General features: G+C 44.1%; 1 protein-coding gene across 6 annotated transcripts in view; it reads left to right on the top strand.

Annotated features, from left to right (window-relative positions):
* Nucleotides 1-22,716, top strand: part of ERBB4 (erb-b2 receptor tyrosine kinase 4) — a 757,628-nt gene that overhangs the window by 705,337 nt on the left and 29,575 nt on the right. For all 6 annotated transcript variants that reach the window (XM_083399758.1, XM_083399756.1, XM_083399759.1 and 3 more), the window contains 3 exons: nucleotides 12,973-13,128; nucleotides 15,065-15,140; nucleotides 20,236-20,382. In XM_083399758.1, the coding sequence (XP_083255884.1) occupies nucleotides 12,973-13,128; nucleotides 15,065-15,140; nucleotides 20,236-20,382 (379 nt within the window). The remainder of the gene's footprint in view (nucleotides 1-12,972; nucleotides 13,129-15,064; nucleotides 15,141-20,235; nucleotides 20,383-22,716) is intronic.

Genomic DNA, 22,716 nt, shown 5'->3' with positions numbered 1-22,716 from the left:
ATGATTCTATGTCTCTGGTGGACCGTACATACTTTTGGATGCAAAGTGACCTCAGCTTCCTCAGTCATGAATGATAAATAGGTGAGTAGCATTTTCAGAGTTCCTACCTCCTGGCAAATAGAAGGGGAAGAAATGGAGGCAGTGAGAGATTTTGCTTTCTTGGGCTCCATGATCACTGCAGATGGTGACAGCAGCCATGAAAATAAAAGACGCCTGCTTCTTGGGAGAAAAGCAATGACAAACCTAGACAGCATCTTAAAAAGCAGAGACATCACCTTGCCAACAAAGGTCTGTATAGTTAAAGCTTTGGTTTTCCCAGTAGTGATGTATGGAAGTGAGAGCTGGACCATCAAGAAGGCTGATCGCTGAAGAATTGATACTTTTGAATTATGGTGCTGGAGGAGACTCTTGAGAGTCCCATGGACTGCAAGAAGATCAAACCTATCCATTCTTAATGAAATCAGCCCTGAGTGCTCACTGGAAGGATAGATCGTGAAGCTGAGGCTCCAATACTTTGGCCACCTCATGAGAAGACTCCCTGGAGAAGACCCTGATGTTGGGAAAGATTGAGGGCACAAGGAGAAGGGGACGACAGAGGACGAGATGGGGGGGGCACTAGGGGCACATTGGAAGATGGCCGACAATACCATCTCTCCGGCTCACACGAGGTAATTTAGAGGCTGAAATGGGAGTATGCAGCCTCCCTTGTTACCCCAAGGGAATGGGGAACACTGGCTTGCCTGCGGTTGCCATAAATCACCCCCAGATTCGAAAGAAGGGGGTGAGGGCACTAGGCACACAGCCCTCGTGGGAGACGGCTCTCCCTGAAGCTGTCTCTGATCGCGCGTCCTGGTTGCAGGAGCTCAAAATAAACAATTAGAGAGAAGCAAATGCACATATTTCGAGTGAAGATCGGGAGATAAGACTGCTAATTAAAGTGATCTCTGTGAAGTGGAGCGACGGGCTGGACTCAATAATAAGTCAAGAAGAAGATTCATCAAAGGATCGGTATGTCGGAGCGGGACTGAAAAGGGGGGGGGGCTTTTTTTTATTATCTTATGTGAGTACCTAACAACCCTCCTCCCAAGAAAGAATCGTTGCAATTACTGATTACAAGCAGGATGATTAAGAACTGTGTGGAAATAAATTACTAATCAAAGACATGGCCTGTGGGAACATTGGGAAAGGAATGAAAGCTCATTGTGACGCAGTAATAAAAAGAGATTTGTTACGGCAGGCCTGCCACAGGATGATTGAGGGGGAGGAGGACCATGGCTTGTTATTATACCGGACTGTGAATTTGACCTGGCAGGGCCCCCTGAGAAAATTGAGGAGAGACTGGCAGGCCTGTGGAAATTAACACTCTTGGAGGAGTGTAAAATCCACACAGGATATAAAAATGTTTGTTTTCAACCCGCTTGTGGAGACTACCAGAGATCACAAAGAAAGGAATATATGATAACAACAAGAAGATGAGGAAAATAACAAAGAGAAGACTGAACAGAACTGTGAATACTATTTTGACAGAACTGTGTACATTAAAGCAGCAGCAAGAGAGATGTTTGGATCCCTTTCTGAGCTCGAAGCATGGGTGCCCCCAACAAAAATTTAAAAATTTGGCTGTGTAATTTGGAAGTAATGTGATTTGGAATTAATGTGATTTGATTGGCCTGTTAATAAAAATTATTTGAAGGGGGGGAAAAGACAGAGGACGAGATGGTGGGACAGTGTTCTCGAAGCTACCAGCATGAGTTTGACCAAACTGCAGGAGGCAGTGGAAGACAGGAGTGCCTGGCGTGCTCTGGTCCAGGGCGTCACGAAGAGTCGGACACGACTAAATGACTAAACAACAACAACAACAACACCTTGTATTCACAAACCACCATAGGCAAAGTTAGATGGGTAGGTTACTTATACTGTTCTACCACCTGGTGATTTATCCTCCTTGAACTACTGCAGCTGCCTGCGATGAGACGTAAATTGTCCTTTGTGGCAACTGCTCAAACAACATTTGCTATAGGACCTGAATTCAAATATTAAGGACAAATGGAAACTAATGGCTAATACTGTACAAAGTTTCAAAGTAATAATGAGAAAGTGATAAAAATAAGTCTAGTACCTAAGAATATTCAGCACACATAATGGAAGGCTCAAACACGTATTGGGTTTGATTAAAAGGATTCCCGTCAGTATATGATAATTAAATTGGGGTGAATGGACCAGTCTATGGAATATCTCTTTGAGCGACTGGAGTGTCCTTGCCATCCATTTCAAGTTCTTCCTTCTTTTATCTCCCCATTAGCTGCTGCAACCTAGGTGTGGGCCAGGGGTTGGCGGTCCTTTTGCGCCGCTCATCTTCCCTCCGCTGCCACTGCCGCCCTGGTGTTCTTGTGGGCCAGGAAGCGGAGCGGATGAGCTCCCTTTGCCTGCCCACAAGAAGCAGCAAGCAGTGGTGGTGGTGGCAGCCCCTGGGAAGGTAAGTGCAGCGGGTGGGGGGGGGTGGGAAGGAGGACTACTTGCCCCTCTTGCCTCTTCTTCCAGCCCCCCCCCCCGGTGCCGCTTCTCCGGCCTGCCACAAGGTCTGAGGGACAGTGGACGGGCCCACAGCTTTAAAATGTGTAGGCACACAACAAAACGGTTCACATAGACTAGTGCAGGCCCTGGAAGAGATCAATGATTCTCAAATGTTGTCTAGATTTAATGACTTGAAATTCAGATAGAGTGGTATGTATTTAAATGAATAAAATGTTGGAAGCAGGGGAAGAGTCAGTTTAGCAAACAGACTGAGGTGTAATCAAATTGCTCATCAAATATTCTAAAAACACAGGGTCGCCATTGCATAGTAGCCACCTCAAATTTCAGTGGTAGGAACAGGCAAGGTTTGAGTGGAAATGGGCCCTAGGACTGTGCCCTGTGTTAGAATCCCACAACCTGATTGCACATGCAAGCAACCACTGTTTATGTACACAGCTGTGTATGCAAATGTAACTCCCCCCTCAATAAAAAGCACATTGGGGAGGCCAAACCTCAAGATCCAAGTGATGCTCAAAGCTGGGAAATGTGTTACAGTACATGATGTGCCCAGTGCATTTCCTCAGAAGCAAGGCCTTTTTATTCTGTCTCCTTCAGTTACTTGTGGTTGACTTAAATAATGGTGCTTCAGAATTGGGATCATAGTCTGGTCAAGTTGGAAGGGACCCTGAGGTTCACCTAGTCCAGCCCCCTGCAATGCAGGAATAGGCAGCTGTCCTATACGGGGTTTGAACCTGCAACCTTGGTCTTTTTAGCACCATGCTCTAACCAGCTGAGCTATCCATGGTATGAGTTTTAATTTATGGGATTCCTGATGTCTATTCAAAGAACATGGGGGGGGGGGCACTGGCCAGGTCTCTGGTGGCAAAGCGGGGGTCAGGGAGCAGGAGGTTCTGCCCCCAAGCCAGCTATGTTGGAAGTGAGTGGGAGGGCAGCAAGGGGCTTGACAGCAGGGCTGAGAGCTCAGAGGGGAGGACTGGAGGTCTTCAGATGGGCTGGGAGAGTCACGGGTGCAGGGAGGTGTTCCAGCAGCAGCATCTGAACTGAGCAGCTAATAAATTGAGCTACTTTTGCATTGGAAGGAAAGGGGAGGGAGAGACGGCTTGGTTTGCCAAGCACAGTTTTAAACTCAGCCAGAAGGAAATTGCAGAAGCAGCAGTGGAGAAATTCTCACTTCACTGAAAATCCAAACCGGAGAATATCCAGTGCCGCTTTAAACAGCATCCTGCTTGTTTATTACCAACAGAGAGAGTACGAGGATAAAGGGAGCTAAAAGCAGGCCTGCACAAATGCACACCCCGCTGGCAGCAGCTCCATTGTGTGGGGAATAAGTGGCCAGAATCCCTCCCATTGTCTCAAGTGCCAGTGAGGCTTGATTGCCCTGGCTTGCTTTCTCTGCAAACCAGGGAAGGCTGCACTTGTATCTGTTAATGTGGAAGTTGCCTTATTAATGGGCTGCACACTCCATTGATTTTTAATTAATTTCTAAAGAGACACAAAGGATAACTACTGCAGCCCACAGACATCTCAACACTTAACTGCAATCCACATCTCTATTGATCTGCTGCCCGAGAAGCAGAAGTAATCCATTTTAAATACACTTCTTGGAGAAAGTGCATGAGGTACACAATGCACTCCCCCGGTTGTAATTGTATTGGCAAGAGGTCGAGGGGGGAGGGGGGAGGGGAGAGCAGAGCAGGGCGGCTGGTATTCCGCTGGGCTAGTCAGAAGAGCCTTTGCATGTGGTTAATGTTTCAGGAAATCCACATTATCTCTCTTCTGGGTAGATCATAACTAAATCATTAGAAAGATGGTACTCAGCTCCCTTACAGGACAGAATTATAAGATCCTGGTGTTAGAGACATATTTTTGCTCTCCTAATAATCCATGATTATCCCTCTGGTTTTTAAGAAGAAAATATTATTATGTTATGTTATCTAGCTCACAATGCCAGAGTTACAATTTATACTGCATATATGGTTGCATAGTTTCATTGCATATTTTCACTATAATTGCTGTTCTAGTATTGAAGCCATTCTTCCTGTTAACATTCTTGACGCATCCATTTCTTACACAGATGCAGTCCTTTTTGACATTTCCATAGTTTTCATGTCTGCCTCTGGTTTTAAATTGTGTATCTTAATATTTAAATATGAGTAGCTACTTTTGGTTTTGAGGTAATAAAACTATAACTAATTGTTACAAATCACGGAATTTCTAAATGCTTCTGTATCGTTTGTTGAAATAAGACTGACAAAAGGCCCCTTCCAGAGGGGCAGCCTTGGTCTCCGCAGCGTCTCCTGCCTTCCGGTCAGTTCTCTTGCCCACTCCAATTCTCCAATTCTGGCCCCCAACCTCGTATTCCTCCTCTACATTCCCTGTACATTCCCATCACAGTTCATTTCCTTAAGGCCTTGCTTGTTGTTTTTTCCTGCACTGCCTCCATTTGTACTGACAGTCACACAGTCACACTTCCAGACAATTGTACAGACAGTTACTGACAGCCACACTTCCAGAACCATGTATCATAATAGTATGGAAATCTGAAATTGTATGGCAAATAGTCTTAAGCTGATGAACTGTGTTTCTTACTGCATGGCTGTGCAAATAGCTTCAAAGCTGCAGCAGCATAATCCTGGGCATGTCACTCAGGAGTTAGGGCCTCAGTAGGTCCCAGGTTAGCAGTCGTCTTCATACCAAAAACACACGTCCAGAAGGGGAGGCCCCGCATCCTCCTCCGGTCATGTGTGGTGACCGCTCTGTCCCCAGGCAGCAAATGGCAGCCTCCGCAAAGGATGCAGTAAACCTTCATTCTCCATTCTGGGTGATTCTAAGCCAGTATCGGGACGCGGGTGGCGCTGTGGGTTAAACCACAGAGCCTAGGACTTGCCGATCAGAAGGTTGGCAGTTCAAATCCCCGCGACGGGGTGAGCTCCCGTTGCTCGGTCCCTGCTTCTGCCAACCTAGCAGTTCCAAAGCACGTCAAAGTGCAGGTAGATAAATAGGTACCACTCTGGCGGGAAGGTACCGGTAAATGGCGTTTCCGTGTGCTGCTCTGGTTCACCTGAAGCGGCTTAGTCATGCTGGCCACATGATCCGGAAGCTGTACGCCGGTTCCCTTGGCCAATAAAGCGGGATGAGCGCCACAACCCCAGAGTCGGTCACGACTGGACCTAATGGTCAGGGGTCCCTTTACTTTTACCTAAGCCAGTATCAGAATACAGAACATTATGTAACTTCTCCAAGTTTGGCACAACATTTCCTTTGGTAGTGTGGAATAAATTAATTGATTTCTGCACCAGAGGGAAGAAATTATTATTTTGTTATATCTGTTATTTTGTCTGACACTGCTCTTTAAAACACCCTAGTGGTGTTCAGCTATCATTCAGTGCAGAATCTGTTCAGATATGTTTTGTAAGGGACAATAGGCACTTCAGCAGTAAATGTAGATATTAACAACCAAATAGTGAGAAATGGCAATAATGCTCCTCCACTTTTAACCTCCCTAAAGATATTGTTGTCTCTGGAATATCCCATTTGAAATCTCCACTGCTTGCTGATACTTTAAGATGAGGGTTAGTTCATTTAATAAGAAATCAAAAATTCTGGGCCTTTCACACACACACACACACACACCCGTTGTGTTGCATTTTGTCCCTATGTATTCATATTACATATTAGAGTGTGCCTCTAGGATTGGACAAAATGTAGTGAATGCAAGGCCACTCTTTCCTGATGATACTGGAGTGCCTGCTTCTGAAAGGCATTTTAGGCCAGGACATCAGTCTATGTGGAAGTGGGCTGTGAAGGGAACAGGTGGGTATTCTCCACTAATCCCTCCTATATACCTTTACCTCAGTGATTATTAACTAGTTTGTCCCAGAGTGGGATAAAACTCTCTTTCTCTAGTCCATTCTACTGGGCGATAGAAAATAATCAGAGGGCAAGATTTTACTCAGAATGTGGGTCCCTTTTATTCCTTAATATACAGTGGTACCTCAGATTAAGAACTTAATTCGTTCTGGAGGTCTGTTCTTAACCTGAAACTGTTCTTAACGTGAGGTACTACTTTAGCGAATGGGGCCTCCCGCGCTGCCGCTGCGCAATTTCTGTTCTCATCCTGAATCAAAGTTCTTAACCCGAGGTAATATTTCTGGGTTAGCGGAGTCTGTAACCTGAAGTGTCTGTAACCTGAGCTACCACTGTATATGTCACAGAAATCTACGGTCATTTTTTTGGCCCTGATAACATCTGCTCCTGCTATCTCGATTGACCAGGGTTAATCCCTAATATCTGGCTCATGCTCTTGATTTATTTTTATAGAATAAGCACCCTCTTGTCCTCTAAGTCAGCAGAGGGCAGGCTGTGGAAACTAAACCTTGGCAGGAGAATAGGGCTATTTGCAAGCATATTTCTATTTTCATCTAGCAAGTGCTATCAGGAACGTGGCGGTAACCACTTCTGTGCTTTAAAAATAATTCCCACATTTGATTCAAGATCCTTACATTTATAGTTACACGTCTAGAATGGTGATATCCCTCTGATTGTATGCCGACAGATGGTGTTTGCAAGGGAAAGCGCACAGACATGGGAAGAGCATCTGCTTCCCTCTCACACGGGCCTTTTGCTAAGCTGCATTTAAGAGATTCATGAGGCACCTCTCAGTTCTAAAGCACCTCTCATGGCACAGCGGAAGGTCTAGCCCAAGAGCCTGTTGGTGAACAAGTCCTGAGGAGGAATGGAAGGAAGCTGCACGACCTCAGCAGCCGCACAGCAAAGGGTGACTCCTGTCCCGCAGGATCCTCAGCTTTTATGGAGGAAATCAGTTCCGCATCTCATTGCTGCCTGACGGTTTCTTCACTCCCTGAGTATTACTCTGCTTCTATGGCACTCCATAGGTGGAGGATATTTTAAGTAGAGCTGCGTTTAAATCTGCCCTTCTCCTGTGAATGAAACTTCTGTTTATCTGCCTGTTCTCACAGCACTTTCTGTAGGTGCTCGGTTTGGAGCTTCCCTTGTGAGGTGATAAAAAGGTAAAGGACCCCTGACAGTTAAGTCCAGCCGCAAACAACTGGGGTTGCAGCGCTCATCTCTCTTTACTGGCTGCGGAAGTTGGCGTTTGTCCACAGACAGTTTTTCCAGGTCATGTGGCCAGCATGACTAAGCCGCTTCTGGCGAACCAGAGCAGCGCACGGAAATTCCGTTTTCCTTCCCGCTGGAGCGGTACCTATTTATCTACTTGCACTTTGATGTGCTTTCAAACTGCTAGGTTGGCAGGAGCTGGGACTGAACAAAGGGAGCTCACCCCGTCGCAGGGCCTCAAACCGCCGACCTTCCGATTGGCAAGCCCTAGGCTCAGTGGTTTAGACTACAGCGCCACCCACATCTCCTGTGAGGTGATAGGCTTGCCATATTTCAAAAAGTAAAGACCAGAACACCACCTAAAAGTTGTTGAGTTTTTGTTTGTTTGTTTGTTTGTTTGTTTGTTTACAAAAATGCAATTTTTCGATTGACTTTCCTAAGATCTGGGACAAAGCGCCACCTTTCAGAAGTTCCTCCCAGATGTCAATTCCGCATTTGAAAGCCCAGTAATGTCCAGGAAAATCCAGGTGTATGGCCCGTTGGTGCCCGTTGGTGGCCAGCTGGCCTGCCAGCCTGCCTTTTTCCCATCCAGTAAACATTTCTGCAACCTCCCTGGCTACCCATTCTTCCTGAAGTGAAGAGGCTCATGGGAGGAGTCACTTTCTGACATCTTCCTCTGGGCTTTCATTGAAGCAAGGCCACCAGGAAGGCTGCACGGAACAGAGAACCGCTGAGATAATTTGTGGCATGAAAGAAAGGGCACTCGCAAACATTCCCTGGCACCACAAGAGTAAGGCAAGTGTGACAAAAACCTGATTTCCCCCCTCACCCACCTGTGATACTTTCCCCTCCCCTTTAATAATATTTGAATGCAATTTATTTTCCCATTATTTGATGGAGAACAGAAAAATTTTCACTGCAGCACTATTTTTTCTAATTTTAAGAGGGGAAAATTAGGAAGCCATTTGTTCCTTGCCAGGTGCTAGGTGGTGTTTTAGTTCTATTTCCTGTGTAGGTGGAATGAAAGCACGAAACAATGCAAGAACACCAACTGTAAAGTGTTTCATTATGTAGATATAAAGACAGCTATTGTAATTAATTGATTGCTCCTGTTCCTGCTAAGGTTCCAGGGAGACTTCCTCAATGTGCCTTTTGTTAAAACTGGTTCTAATGTCTGCTCGACTTCTTAATGTCTTTAGGCTCTGTTTCAAAGAGTGATTTGATGTTAGAGGAGTTTGGCAGTAATTGCCCTTGTAATGATATCCTCAGCAAGGAAAAGCTTGTAGTCATTGTGATAAGGGAGGTTATCAATTGTAAGGTCAGGCCGATTCCAATATGTGAGAGTGGGGGGGGGGGGTAAGAGGTGTAGTTTTAACACTTAGGGCACTTCCTTGTTGCTGATATTGTCTCCTATTAAATGGCGACTTTTCTTAGGTTGGTGCCAGTGCCCAGTGCATGCCAGCTTCTCACTGAAGGTGCACCTCATTCTTACCCTTGAGAATACAGAGCATGTAAGAGAAGGAGGGCCTTCCTCTCCATTTCTTCTCCAAGAGTCACAGTCCTCTGCACATCACCTCTGGGAGCAGGCAGTTGTTCAACATTTCTTTCTTGTTTATTTATTTATTAAAAATTGAGCTTCTTATGCTATGATGCAGCAATAGTTTCAATTATTTTGTGCTACCTCTTTGTAATTACTGGGCTGATTGCTGTGATTACAGTGGTACCTCAAGTTACAACTGCCTCAGGTTACAAACGCTTCAGGTTACAAACCCCGCTAACCTGGAAGAGTTACCTCGAGCTGAGAACTTTGCCCAGGATGTGAACGGAAATTGTGTGCCGGCGGCGTAGTGGCAGCAAGAGGCCCCTTAGCAAAAGCATGCCTCTAGTTAAGAACAGTTTCAGGTTAAGAACAGACCTCCAGAACAAATTAAGTTCTACTGATATTGCTGGTATTTTGGTATTTTGTTCTGGTTGTGCTTTATGGTTAAGACTAGTTATTGATTATATTCTGAATATACCGGTAATATTGGGAGTTGCCTATACACATTTTAAATAAATAAATCCTGCTGCATCTCTGTTTTGTGATTGGCAGTAAAGTACACAAGCACTATAGTCACCAGATGTACTATATATTTTAGATTAGTTACAAAATGTGCATGCATGTTTATATGAACTGGCTTCTAGTGGTGTTTCAAACTCGCTGTCCACTATTCTAAATTTCTTTTGCTTTGAGAATATGTATTCTAGTTCTTAAGTATTTGTTTTCACTCTGTGAAATTCAATTTACTTACTGTGTTTATGATCCTTATATACAGTTAAATATAAGTACATAATACCATTCCTATCAGGCTTGAAAAGGTCAAATGAAGCATCCGGGAAATATATATCTGAATTCTACATATCCAGAGAGCATCATTAGGTATCCTTCTGTAGCTTCATTTCGTTTTGCCTGATATCGTTTGAGTTTTAATACAAAAAATTATTTTCGGGTATATATTGTGTGTACTCAGCCACTCACAAAACACCTTCATAGGATGGTGAGAGGAAAAATCAATATGTAGTTTACTATGACTATCCTTAAGAGGATATAGTGCTAAAGTGCTTACTATCTGCCACGATCCTGCAAAACCAAAACCAAAAACCCAGGAAGCATTTGTTGTGAAGCGTCACCGTGGAACTTAGCAAAGCGAGCCCTGTGTCCTGCCCACTGCAGCTGAGCCACTGGGCTTGTTGGTGTGGGTGGCTTCTCAACTCAGTCTTGGCCTTTCTGAGTGCCCTTAGGCATGCACATCTCGTGTTCTTGGTCCCCTTGCACATTAAGATGGTGGTCAGATTTCTTCCTGCATCTCCATTTCACTTCATTTCCTCATTGTGCAATGGGAAAGAGGATCCCCTTTCTTCACACACAGCAAGCTGAGAAAGGAGAGTCTCTCTCTCCCGGTGGGGGAGGCCCTTCACTGCCAATTTGTGGTCTCCAACTACTTTCCCCTGAGAGAATTTTACCCTAGGGAAAAACATTCCACCACCCCTCATGTAAGCCTTTGCGAAGTTAATAAGTACGACTTAAGGTTAATGAATATTGCCTTCACTGGAAAAGCACATGTATGTGGTGAGGAGTTCAGTTTAATTTTGGAAATTCCAGTTCTGCATGCTTGTTCAGTAGTTGCTAACTACTACAGTATGTTTTTGGCTGCTTACCCAGCCCCTGTTCCTTTCCGTCTCATGGGGCTTGCTCTGCATAACGTTTGGGTGAACTGTGGCCTCATTAGGCGGAAGATTCTTCACTCTTTGGGATTTCTATCATGTTAATGCCTGTGCTCGACCCAGGTGCCATCTAAAGCAATCTAGTGTTTTATAGCACTCCCCAGTATATACTGCTCATAATCATTTGACCCTCTGTGATTTATTTGCTGCCTTTTTATTTTTATGGCTTTGGGTTTAATGTCAGAAACTGTTAATCCTTCAGTGTTCCAGAGCTCTGATGTTTCACAGCCAGCAGCATTGATTTGCAATTGGCAAGAGAGAATGTGCTTGCCTCGGCCAGTTAAAGCCTATTTGAAAACAATGCTGTGTAGTCTGCGTCCAAAGAGGTTTTTTTGTGTGTGGGTCTGCTTCCAAACCTCTTCACTGTCAGTTGCTACAAAATCTATTGTAAATAGTAAAAGCCCCAAAAGGAGCAGTTTGCACAAGACATCCTATATAAATTTCAAAAATGTTCCATTGTGACTTCACCTCCTACATTTCCTAGGTTAAAATCAAATGGTTTTATGGCCCTTGGTATTTTGAGCCATGACACAGCTAAAATTTCCCCATTCTAATGCTCATATAGGCATCTTTGTTTTTTATTAGAATCAATCTTTGGTGATTTTATTACTTTGTTACTTTTAATTTATAACAGCCTTATGAAACAAGGATAGTTTGGCTTCCATATTACAAAATATGCATTGAGAAATGGAATAATAAAATAATATTCTCATAGCTATGTTCTCATTTAGGCCACAGTCTGAGTCAGAAAAATCCGACTGATGTCTCTCATAGTAAATACTACATTGCGCACGCACGCACACACACACACACACACACACACACAGGGAGAGAGAGAGAGCACCTTCTGAGGTCCACCATTGTGAAATAGCTACCAATTTCTAGGAGCAACTTTATTAGGAGACCAGTAAAACAGCACATTAAAATATTGTCCCTGATGGCGGTTTCACTACAGGACCAATTTGCTAATGAGCAGAAGGGACTTTTTCATAAAGACCAATTTAAATTTCTTACTGCCCATATGGTATCTGTGCACTCTGGGAACCCATCAGTACCATTCCAGATACAGCCTTGTTACTAATAGGTTTTGCTCTAAGCATAAAACAAATACCAAGTCTGGCAGCCCAAAGCTATGGCCAAACCAATCTATTTTTATTCAGCATGGTGCCATTTCCTTTCCTGTGTCACTGGAAAAATTAATGGACCTAACTTAGTCGTGGCTGTTCATCCAGAAACAGAGTGCTCTCAAAATAACCATGTGAGCATGCCGTATTTTATCAGAAATAGTCAATGGAATCCTTCATACAAAACTGGAAGAAGGGAAGTTGGGGATCCTGCGTGGTGCCCTCAGAGAGACGGTTAACTTCATGCATAAGGGCTCCAGCAGCTCACCTTGACAAAAAAGTGGGAAATATGAAAAGGATGGTGGCCATCTTGGCAGGACCTTTGCTTCAATGCTGACACATTTCACTGAAGGCATGCCTGTTTTCCAGATCAGCTGCCTGAGCTCGAGAGTATAGTCAAAGAACTACTGAAATAGAAAGATATCATATACAAACCCATATGCTTTTATATGGGCATCTTGCAGCTCCTTTGTTTTGTATACATCAGTGTTACCTGTCCCTGTTTTATGTCTGTAAAGAAAATAATAATTTAGAAACCCAATAGAAATGATGATGTGGGGGAGAGAAATATAAAATATCTACAAAATCTAAGTCCTAATTGCAAACTTAGCAGTTTGTGAAGAAAAACACAGATTACTGATGGGCAAATCCACCTATTTCTGGTCTGTGCCACTTTATCCATAATTATGTTCCTTTCTAAAAAATCTCAAAATAGCATTTAATGCATATTTCATGTGTATTTTGTCTCAATTTACATATTTACATGTTTGTTTGGGTATGTTTAAACTGCTGAGAACTGTGCCACAATATTCAGAGACGGGTAGAATCAGGGGAGGCAGCTGCTGTAAGTTCTGGTCCACACATTAATCCAAAAGCTGGGAATGTTTCTAAGGTGCATGTTGTGCAAATGTTTTACAAAAGCAGGACCTTAAAAACTGTTCTCAATTTAAAATAACTTTTTGCTTCTTAGGGAATGATGTACCTGGAAGAGAGGCGATTGGTTCACAGAGACTTGGCAGCCAGGAATGTCTTAGTGAAATCACCAAACCATGTGAAGATCACAGACTTTGGCTTGGCCAGGCTACTGGAAGGGGATGAGAAAGAGTACAGTGCTGATGGAGGAAAGGTGGGTGTTGGATTAAATCCAGGATTTGAAAGGGCCTTGATCCTAAGCCTGTTTCTTGATAAACCTTTGGGGAAGGTGAGTTTCATGGTCCCCATCCTGATACCAGGGCTGCCCATCCATGAGGCAAGGTGAGACAACTGCCTCAGGTGGCAAGATCCACAGAGGCAGCAGATCCAGTCTCTAAGCAATGCATTGCCAGCTTCCACAGTGGCAGCGACAGTTGCATCGTGCTCCTTGGAGGTTGGATCCTCCCCCTCCTTGGCAGTGCCCCCCATGCCACCTGTTGGCGAATAGGTGCTACTGGTCTCCTCCCACCCCTAGGGAGGAAATGATGGGAGCTGTTCTGTGGGGTTTCCTGGGCTCTGTACCCACCTCATGTGTTTCAGAGCAGGGGCCACCCCAGTGATGGTCTTAATTCCCATGTCAACCGTTGGGTAAGGTTGATTTGACTCCCCCACCTGTTCCCGATATAGACCTTCACTCACCACTTCTACACTAGTGAGAGGGTACCATTTTGTGACTTGCCTCGGGTGCTAAAATGTCTTGGTCTGGTCCTGATTGCTACCATTATAAACCTGAGGAACCACAACTGTTTCATAGTATTCTGTTGCAGGGATGCCATAGTAATCCAATATTACAAAGACAATTATCCCATACCTTGCTTGCGTCCAATTCATTTCAATTTACTTTTCATTGGGAAAACCAATTATTGGTGGCAGGGCATGCAAATGAGGGTGACTAGACATGCAAATTCTTCTGCAAGCTGAGTTGGAATGAAGAAAAGAGTGGCTAAGAAGCTACAGAAACTCTTAAACAGGCTTGTCGCTGGTTGTGGAAACACTTTGCACAAACTGATTGGATGTTTGAGTTACTATGGAACCAGCAGTTCAGTGCATATCCCATTGAAAGTATGGAATAGCTAAATGGTATCCATTTTGCTATGCTTGTTCCTGCCAATGCACATCTGATTTATGGCCATGGTTCCTGAAAGCAAAGATTTCCTTCATGGAGGCAGGAATAGAAAGGTAGAACACTTCCTAGAAGTAAAGGGATGGGCTTTGCACAACTCCTATTCCAATGAATTCCCATCATCTACAGTGGGATTTAAAAATGTTTCTCCTCCATTGTTAATTTTCTGGAAGAAAAATGCAGATAGTTTTAGACAGTCCACTCGGGGATTTTTATATATGTTTTCCCTACAAATCTGCACTTCAGCTCACAATAAACAGCCAGATTTCCTTATGGCAGCACTTGAGACCCAAGGCACTGTTAAAGAGAGAAAGAACATTCAGACAATGAATAGAGCTATAATTAGATTGTAACTGATAATGTAAACCGTTAGCATGTGTTTATTTTCTGAGCCTCACCATTGAGCAAGGCCAAATGATGCTCCTGAAATCACTTGCGGCGGAGGAAGAGGAGTGTTTGGGGAGCACATCGCCCCCAGCAGCGCAATCCCGGTGGGGTGCCATCACAGCTGCCCCCCACCCGCGCGGGGTGCCACACCTCCGCAGGTGGCGCACCACACCCCCAGGACACATGCCCTGCCCCCAGGACGTGCGCCAGCCCTGCTCCTGCCTGCTCTCCGCCCCCCCCTTGTGCCGGAGCATGAAGCACCGCCACTGCCTGAAACCAGCAGTGGTTGGCAGAGCAGAGCAACACTGAGCGCCACCGCCAATTGCTGAGCGAGGAGGGACAAGGCAGGGGGAGGTCAGTACAGTGCAGGCACAGTAGCAGGAAAGCGCCTGGACCAGGATGAGCTCCCTCCTCTTCTCCCCTCCCTGTCTTGGTGAGCACCAGTGATGCTCAGCACTGGGAAGCCAGATGAGAACCCACCGACCACGACTGCCTGTAATGTGAACTGAAAACCCAGGTTTGGGGGCAAATGTCCTTTTCTACACTAACTGCTTTTGCTTGCTTTGTTTTGTCACCCTAGATGCCAATTAAGTGGATGGCTCTTGAGTGTATACATTACAGGAAGTTCACACATCAGACTGACGTTTGGAGCTATGGTAAAACAAAAGCCTATTTGTTAAATCATTACTTTGTATCTACGCATGGAGCTCTTCTAACCTGTTTCTGACATTTATCTTACTTTCTTTAGTACAAAGGAGGAGGAAATTCAGTGGCTGGACTCTGAGCTTCATGTAGAAGCCTCAGGGCCTGACTACAGGTTCCTTTAAGGAAGCAATTAGCAATTAGGTTGTGGCTTTTTGAAAATTAAATACCAGGCATGAAGGAACATTGCTATCAGCACCACTTGGTAACATATCCCACCTCTACCATGCACAGCCTTGAGCTTTTTGGGGGGCGGGTATCAAATTGCCACCAATGGGAACTTTCCATGGCAAAAGCTAATTGCCATAGGGAAGGAGAAATGTTTATTTAGACTGCAGCTGAGGAGGGAAGGCTTTAACCTCTCCTCCCCACAGGTGTGGTGCTGGTAGCAAGCTCCCTCTCTGCACACCTGGCATTAATTTTTAAAAACTTCATTAACCTAATGTTCAACTTGGAGGTCTGGTCTTTCCTGTCTTCCAGCAGGTGAGAATGACTTCTGTTTGAGACTCCAAAGAACTATCTTTGAGAGCCACTGCTGCAAGTTAGGACTCTTGCTCCTACCTAGCTAGATATGCTATAAAGCGAGTCCTTGCCCTAAGCTTCCTCATCTGTTGGTTCTCTTCAAAAAGAAAAATCTGAATCTCCAAATTGTTTCTGTGAAATATTCCAAACTGTAATGCTACCTTCACTGGTGTAAGCAGCAGCTTAGTAGCAGTGGGGCACATAATAAAAAACAGTTCTTTTCTGCTTAGCTTAAGATATATAGAAAAAATGCTGGGGGCCATAGTTTTCAACACTCCTTAGAAAAGCTAAGTTGAAAAGCTGTGAATGTTTCTGGGTGTTGTTTTTTTTTAAAAAAATGGCTGATGGGAATTTCCTGCTTGGCAGGGGGTTGGACTCGATGGCCCTTGTGGTCTCTTCCAACTCTATGATTCTATGAATTTTTGTACCATAAAAGGAAATTTGTTATAACACAGAACAAATAAAGTGAGAGGGAGGATTAAACTGATAGGTAAGCAGACTGATCATTATGGGATCCATTTGTACTTCCCAAATAACCATACCATTTGTAAGAAAGGTCGAGCGCATGAGGAATCTCTGAAATCCATAAACAGGGAATTAGTTTAATTTAGTTAATTGGAGTATCAAGCTCAATTCATTGGCACCTGTCTGGCTGTTTGCCTCCTGAGCTCTTCCAGCTGCTGCTGGAATGATTCCCTGCCCCTTTGATAGTGGAACCAGAGAGAATGAAGCCTGCAGGAAGCAATTAAAATAAACTTGGTCATCACTTGCTCTTGCAAAAGGTATTTGCAACAACAGTAGTACAATCACTCGTGTGGTACTAGCTGAAATCTTATTAGGATGTGATAGCAAAATATAGCATTTGGCTCTTCAGACTGGCTACCTTTATTTTCTCTTGAGCTAAGAAAAAAAATGGACATTGGGATTTTATATACAAAGACATCCAATGGCCTCTTTTGTGATATATGCCTCTACTTAGCAAAATAGCTGTGTTCTCTGGGAAGGATTAACAACACCCCAGAGAAGACCTCAGCCCTGGAACGTTTGATGTAATGCAGGAGGTCTCAGGTGGGCAGCCATACCCAATGCATCTTTACTCAGAAGTTAAGTCCCAGTAAATTCACTGAAACTTACAGCCAGCTAAATGTGCGCATGACAGCATCTGTAACCCTATGGTTTCTTATATGTGATACACTTTTTTGTTGTAATGACTTGAATGTGCTTAATAGTGTGTAATTGCTAGTTTCCTATTTCTAAATGCATTGAGTTTTAGATTTACTTCCAGTTGCGGTGTTTTAGTCTACATCGTTCTCATTTTTCTAACCTAGTAAGATTTGCATGCATGCATGTATCTTTAATTTTGATGACGATATCAGTCAGTCAAAGAACAGCAGCCCAGAGGAAGCGTGAGGCTGAACTCCGTGGTTGCCCCACTGCTGCAAGTGAAGCCCTGCTGCTCTTCTGCTGGCCAGCTGGGGGGGGGGGATGTTTGTGCGTGATTTCCACTCTGCCAGCTCCACATGGCACCCCAGAGATACCTGGATCCGATGCTGAAATGTGTGGCTAGAGGGGGAGAAACGCCACGTGTTTCTACTCTATGCGCTATCAATAGTTGCGTTACCTGCCCCTCTCCAGGCTGGAAGTAACAACCTGCAAGATATGATTACCACACTGGAGGCATATTTTAAATGACCTTTAAAATAAAAGAATTAAAAAAGACCAAATAAGGAAGCTGCTGGGACAAGAGAGTAGTTTTGATATTAAACTAGGTCTTTGGGGATTAAAAAAAAGTTACTTGTGGCTTTGTGTGTGTTATTTATCTTCTTTCCCAGCTGAAAGAGAATAATAATAATAATAATTTTGAAGACATTTGAAAATAGTGTCCCAGTTACAAAAACATTGCACTGCCATAAATCATACGGCATCTCTAAATATATATGATATAGACATGCATCACACGCTGTCACTGATTTTGAGTGGCATGAAACATAAAAATAGTACAACTTTTTTCCTTTCGGGATAAGTTAGAGAAAATTTGCTATTTTAGAAAATAGGTTTTTCTCTCTCTTCACAATAGAAGTCTCTTTGGTGTAGGTGGCTTTTTAAAAAAAAAATTCCACATTTTAAAATATTGACGTAATTTTTAAACTCCACCCCTGCAAATCATTCTAAATATTTTCCCCTTGCTGATATGCAGTATTCTTCCCTTAAGTCCCAGGTTCTTAAATGATGAAAGAATCAAGTAATATTCCTTTGGATCTGCTGAGGATTATAACAGCAAACTGTAGGATAGAATCATAGAATCATAGAGTTGGAAGAGACCACAAGGGCCATCGAGTCCAACCCCCTGCCAAGCAGGAAACACCATCAGAGCACTCCTGACATATGGTTGTCAAGCCTCTGCTTAAAGACCTCCAAAGAAGTTCTTCCTAATGTTTAGGTGGAATCTTCTTTCTTGTAGTTTGGATCCATTGCTCCGTGTCCACTTCTCTGGAGCAGCAGAAAACAACCTTTCTCCCTCCTCTATGTGACATCCTTTTATATATTTGAACATGGCTATCATATCACCCCTTAACCTCCTCTTCTCCAGGCTAAACATGCCCAACTCCCTTAGCCGTTCCTCATAAGGCATCGTTTCCAGGCCTTTGACCATTTTGGTTGCCCTCCTCTGGACACGTTCCAGTTTGTCAGTGTCCTTCTTGAACTGTGGTGCCCAGAACTGGACACAGTACTCCAGGTAAGGTCTGACCAGAGCAGAATACAGTGGCACTATTACTTCCCTTGATCTAGATGCTATACTCCTATTGATGCAGCCCAGAATTGCATTGGCTTTTTTAGCTGCCGCGTCACACTGTTGGCTCATGTCAAGTTTGTGGTCAACCAAGACTCCTAGATCCTTTTCACATGTACTGCTCTCAAGCCAGGTGTCACCCATCTTGTATTTGTGCCTCTCATTTTTTTTGCCCAAATGCAATACTTTACATTTCTCCCTGTTAAAGTTCATCTTGTTTGTTTTGGCCCAGTTCTCTAATCTGTCAAGGTCGTTTTGAAGTGTGATCCTGTCCTCTGGGGTGTTAGCCACCCCTCCCAGTTTGGTGTCATCTGCAAATTTGATCAGGATGCCCTTGAGTTCATCATCCAAGTCGTTGATAAAGATGTTGAATAAGACCGGGCCCAATACAGAACCCTGTGGCACCCCACTAGTCCCTCTTCTCCAGGATGAAGAGGAACCATTGATGAGCACCCTTTGGGTTTGGTCAGTCAGCTAGTTACAAATCCAGTGAGTGGTAGCATAGTCAAGACCGCATTTTACCAGCTTCTTTACAAGAATATCATGGGGCATCTTGTCAAATGCCTTGCTGAAATCAAGGTAGGCTACATCCACTGCGTTCCCTTCATCTACCAGGGTTGTAATTCTGTCAAAAAACGAGATCAGGTTAGTCTGACATGACTTATTTTTCAGAAATCCATGCTGACTATTGGTGATCACAGCATTCCTTTCTAGGTGCTCACAGACTGTTTGCTTAATGATCCGCTCCAGAATCTTCCCTGGTATTGATGGATCTCTTCTTTGGTCTTGTTTTCCCCTGGGGTTTCCCCCCAACTTTTATATACATTATCTTTTATGCATTCAGGGAACATGTTTCAGTTTTGAACCAGGGCTGAGGGACCTGTGGGCTCTCCAGAAGTTGTCAGCCCAAACGCCCCTCACCCCCTGCTATTGGCTGTGCTGCCTGGAGGCAGCTGATGCCTGTTGGAGTCCAACAACTTTTTGTATACCAAAGGACCATGCAGCCATTAGTAGTCCATCCAGCTCACTATTGACACACTGCCTGCAGCAGTTCTCCAGGGTGTCACACAAGGGACAATCCTAGCCCTACCTGGAGGCTCCTGGGCTTGAACCTGGGACCTTTTGAATGCAAAACAGATGCTCTATCTCCATCAAGTCACGTTTCAGTCAGGGTACCACAGGTTTCCCATTTCTGCCTAAAATTGGAATAAAAACAGATTAAAGGGTGGAATAAAAACAGCTTAAAAATACACTTTGGCCACAGTCCCCCAAGGAGCTACTCAAGATCCTAACTATTCATTCAAGGAGGCTTTGCCAAGACAACTTTCTAGTAGATTGACCCCAGCAACAATAGGAGAACAGAGTGCTGGGATTTCTTCACAAATCCTTTTTGCATCAGTGAAAACTGCTTTTCTCAGTTTGCCAGTCCACCTGATCCAGTGTGTGGTTGTGGGCAGGAAGAGCACCAGTGCTCTCAGAGAGCTCCATTTCCTTGCACAGGAGCATCCTCTACCGTGGCGCAGGGCAGGAGGTGGCAGTGGTGCTTAAACACGTGTGGGGGGACACTGGCATTGCATTTTCTCTAATAGGCCTCGTGAAGGAGCTCTGCGTTGCATGTTCCTAAAACAAGACCGCACATGAACTGGTGCAAATCCCACTATAACCAGATAAATGATTCCTAATGTGTGTTTCAAGTATGCATTCATTAAAATGTGACCATTGCTTTTCTGTTTTAGGTGTCACCATTTGGGAGCTTATGACCTTCGGTGGAAAGCCCTATGATGGCATCCCAACAAGAGAAATCCCTGACTTGCTAGAGAAAGGGGAGCGCTTGCCACAACCTCCGATCTGCACCATTGATGTTTACATGGTGATGGTGAAATGTGAGTATTCCTCATTGGGCTGTAGCTCTGTGCGGATGCGCTGTATTGAAGCGGTGCTCTGTCACACCTTGCATTCATTAATGTTGTGAGTCCTCTGTAATACGGCTTGCCGTTTTGAAGCATTATATTCAGGAGGCTACATCAATTATGTCTAAATATTACACACAAGCCTCACACTTGTGAAGGATGTGAGTCTGATGGAATACGCTTGCATTAGCTTGGATTCTTATTGCCAGCAGATAGTATCAGACATTATTGCTGTGAAGTCAAAATTGTAGCAGACAAATTGCTGTCATTTCCATAACAATTGATTTGTTAGATGATAGCATTTCACGTAATTACGGTACCCAGGTAGCCACCTATTAAAGGTTCTAAAGGGGTGAAAGTCGACTCTAAATGAGATAGTGAATAAGAAATAAAATCCAGTGTGTTTTATTAAAAAAAACTTGGATTAATATGAAAAGACTGAGCTTTTGGGAGGAAGTGTTCCAGTGTGGAGAGGCACTGATATTTTAGTTGCTAAATATGCATCTTTAAGGGCAGGGGGGAGAGAAGAGTTAGGCAAGAATCCCGAGCAAATCATTATTATTTGTGCTATTTGCAACTGGATGCTCACCAACACATCTCCCCCCTCTCCCAATGTGCACATGCTAGAAAGTGTGACCCTGAAGCTGAAGCTTCTAATTTAAAAAGAATTAGGAAAGTCTCTGTGGTGTTTCTGACTTAATTTAAATGAGATTAACACACAGCCATTTCCTCCACGTGGGGCTTGGTGCTCGTGTGTACAGATGAAAACATTAAACTAAGAGTACGAAGAAGCTAATCCTGCTAACCGCTTGAGCTGACAGGCTGCTGCAGCAGCACACAAGAGCTTTGTTGGGGAAGGCCAGGAATCCTACCAAGTTCAGCATCACCAAAGAATCACAGGGAGGGAACTGTGCCATTGCTGGTGGATGCTCAGTCCCCCACTTGTTGAGTCATGACTTCCTTCCTTCTGCAACAGCATGCAAGGTAAACAAAATTAGCATTCCGAGTCCTCACTTGCAATTTGAAGTGGAACAAGGCAGGCTCAAGTTAACCACCTCAGGGGGGGATACAGACCAGAACCTCAGACCTGTAGCTGTGCAGGCTGGTTCACATGTGTGTCTGCACATTTCCTCTGTGTGTAGTGAGATGCTTGTTACGTGTGGTGAATAGTTTATGACCCCAGAGCCATGTGTATATATCCTGCTCATGTAATCCACTCACCCCTCTATTGAGGGAGATGAAATGCAGGGCAGGCTCAGTGCATATACAGGCAAGCGCATACCAGCTCTGCAGTTTGCCTTATGCCTTAACGTGGGGGAAGGGTGCAAGCACACTAGAATCTCACACTAGGGCCATATGTCAGCCAGCTCATGATCTCCGGATGTGATTCTACCCTGGAAACCATTTGGCAAGATGCTCAAAGCTAATGTGGTGTTGTCCTAGTCTCATCCTGAGTTGTACGTACAACTTCATCACTAGCAGTCAGGTGTCACTCACAGGTTCTAGGTATTTAAATGGGGAAGAGTGGAGGTTTCAACAGATAAGACCCACTTTATTTAGACTTCCTGCCAAATGATGACAGATTCCTCAAAAATTGCTGATGCTATCTTGGGTGGAAGAGGGTTGCTCTGAGATAAACTAGTGGCTGTTGCGGAGCAGAATATACTTATTAGTGAAACTTTGTGCCCTCGGTCATGCAGCAGAGGAGAGCCAGCTATTTCCAGAGAGCCTTCCTCTGAACCAGCAAGAAGAAAGATAAGAGGAAACAAAATGCCATACTGTGAAAAATCAAACATGTCTAGGTAGCAGCAGCCATAGTAATCAAGCAGGCTTTAGATGCGCAGATGTACTTCTGCAGTGTAATCAACACTAACAAATGATGTGGGGGGAGGGGCAATAAAAAAGCTTGACAGGGATATCCAAGAGCTGTCATATTTAATAGCCATCCCATTTTATGCTTCTGGAAAGCTTGGTTTCCTCTCTACTTTTTTTTTTTTTTTTTTTTTTTTTGAGATAAAGAATTCCCCATAGCATAATGGGGATCATAATAAATGGAACATGAGATGTAGAGAGGATTAGAAACAATTGGGACCTACCCAGCCATTAGCAAACCAGTGTAGCTGCAAGTGGGGTTCAGAAGCTGTGTGATGTGTTGTTTTTTTATAGCACTAGGACACCTGTAATGAGTGACAGTAGCCTCTGCAGCTTACCCCACACAATCTGCATTATACTGTGCCATAAAGATGAGGCAGAGATGAATAACATGCTGCATGGAACAGAATCGCCAGATAACTCAAGCAACTGAGT

This window comes from Podarcis tiliguerta (assembly GCF_965153285.1).
Source record: "Podarcis tiliguerta genome assembly, chromosome: 1".
In the NCBI taxonomy this organism is placed as follows: Eukaryota; Metazoa; Chordata; class Lepidosauria; order Squamata; family Lacertidae; genus Podarcis; species Podarcis tiliguerta.
The sequence above is the reverse complement of the archived record's forward strand: the minus strand, read 5'-3'. Positions and strand labels throughout refer to the sequence as shown.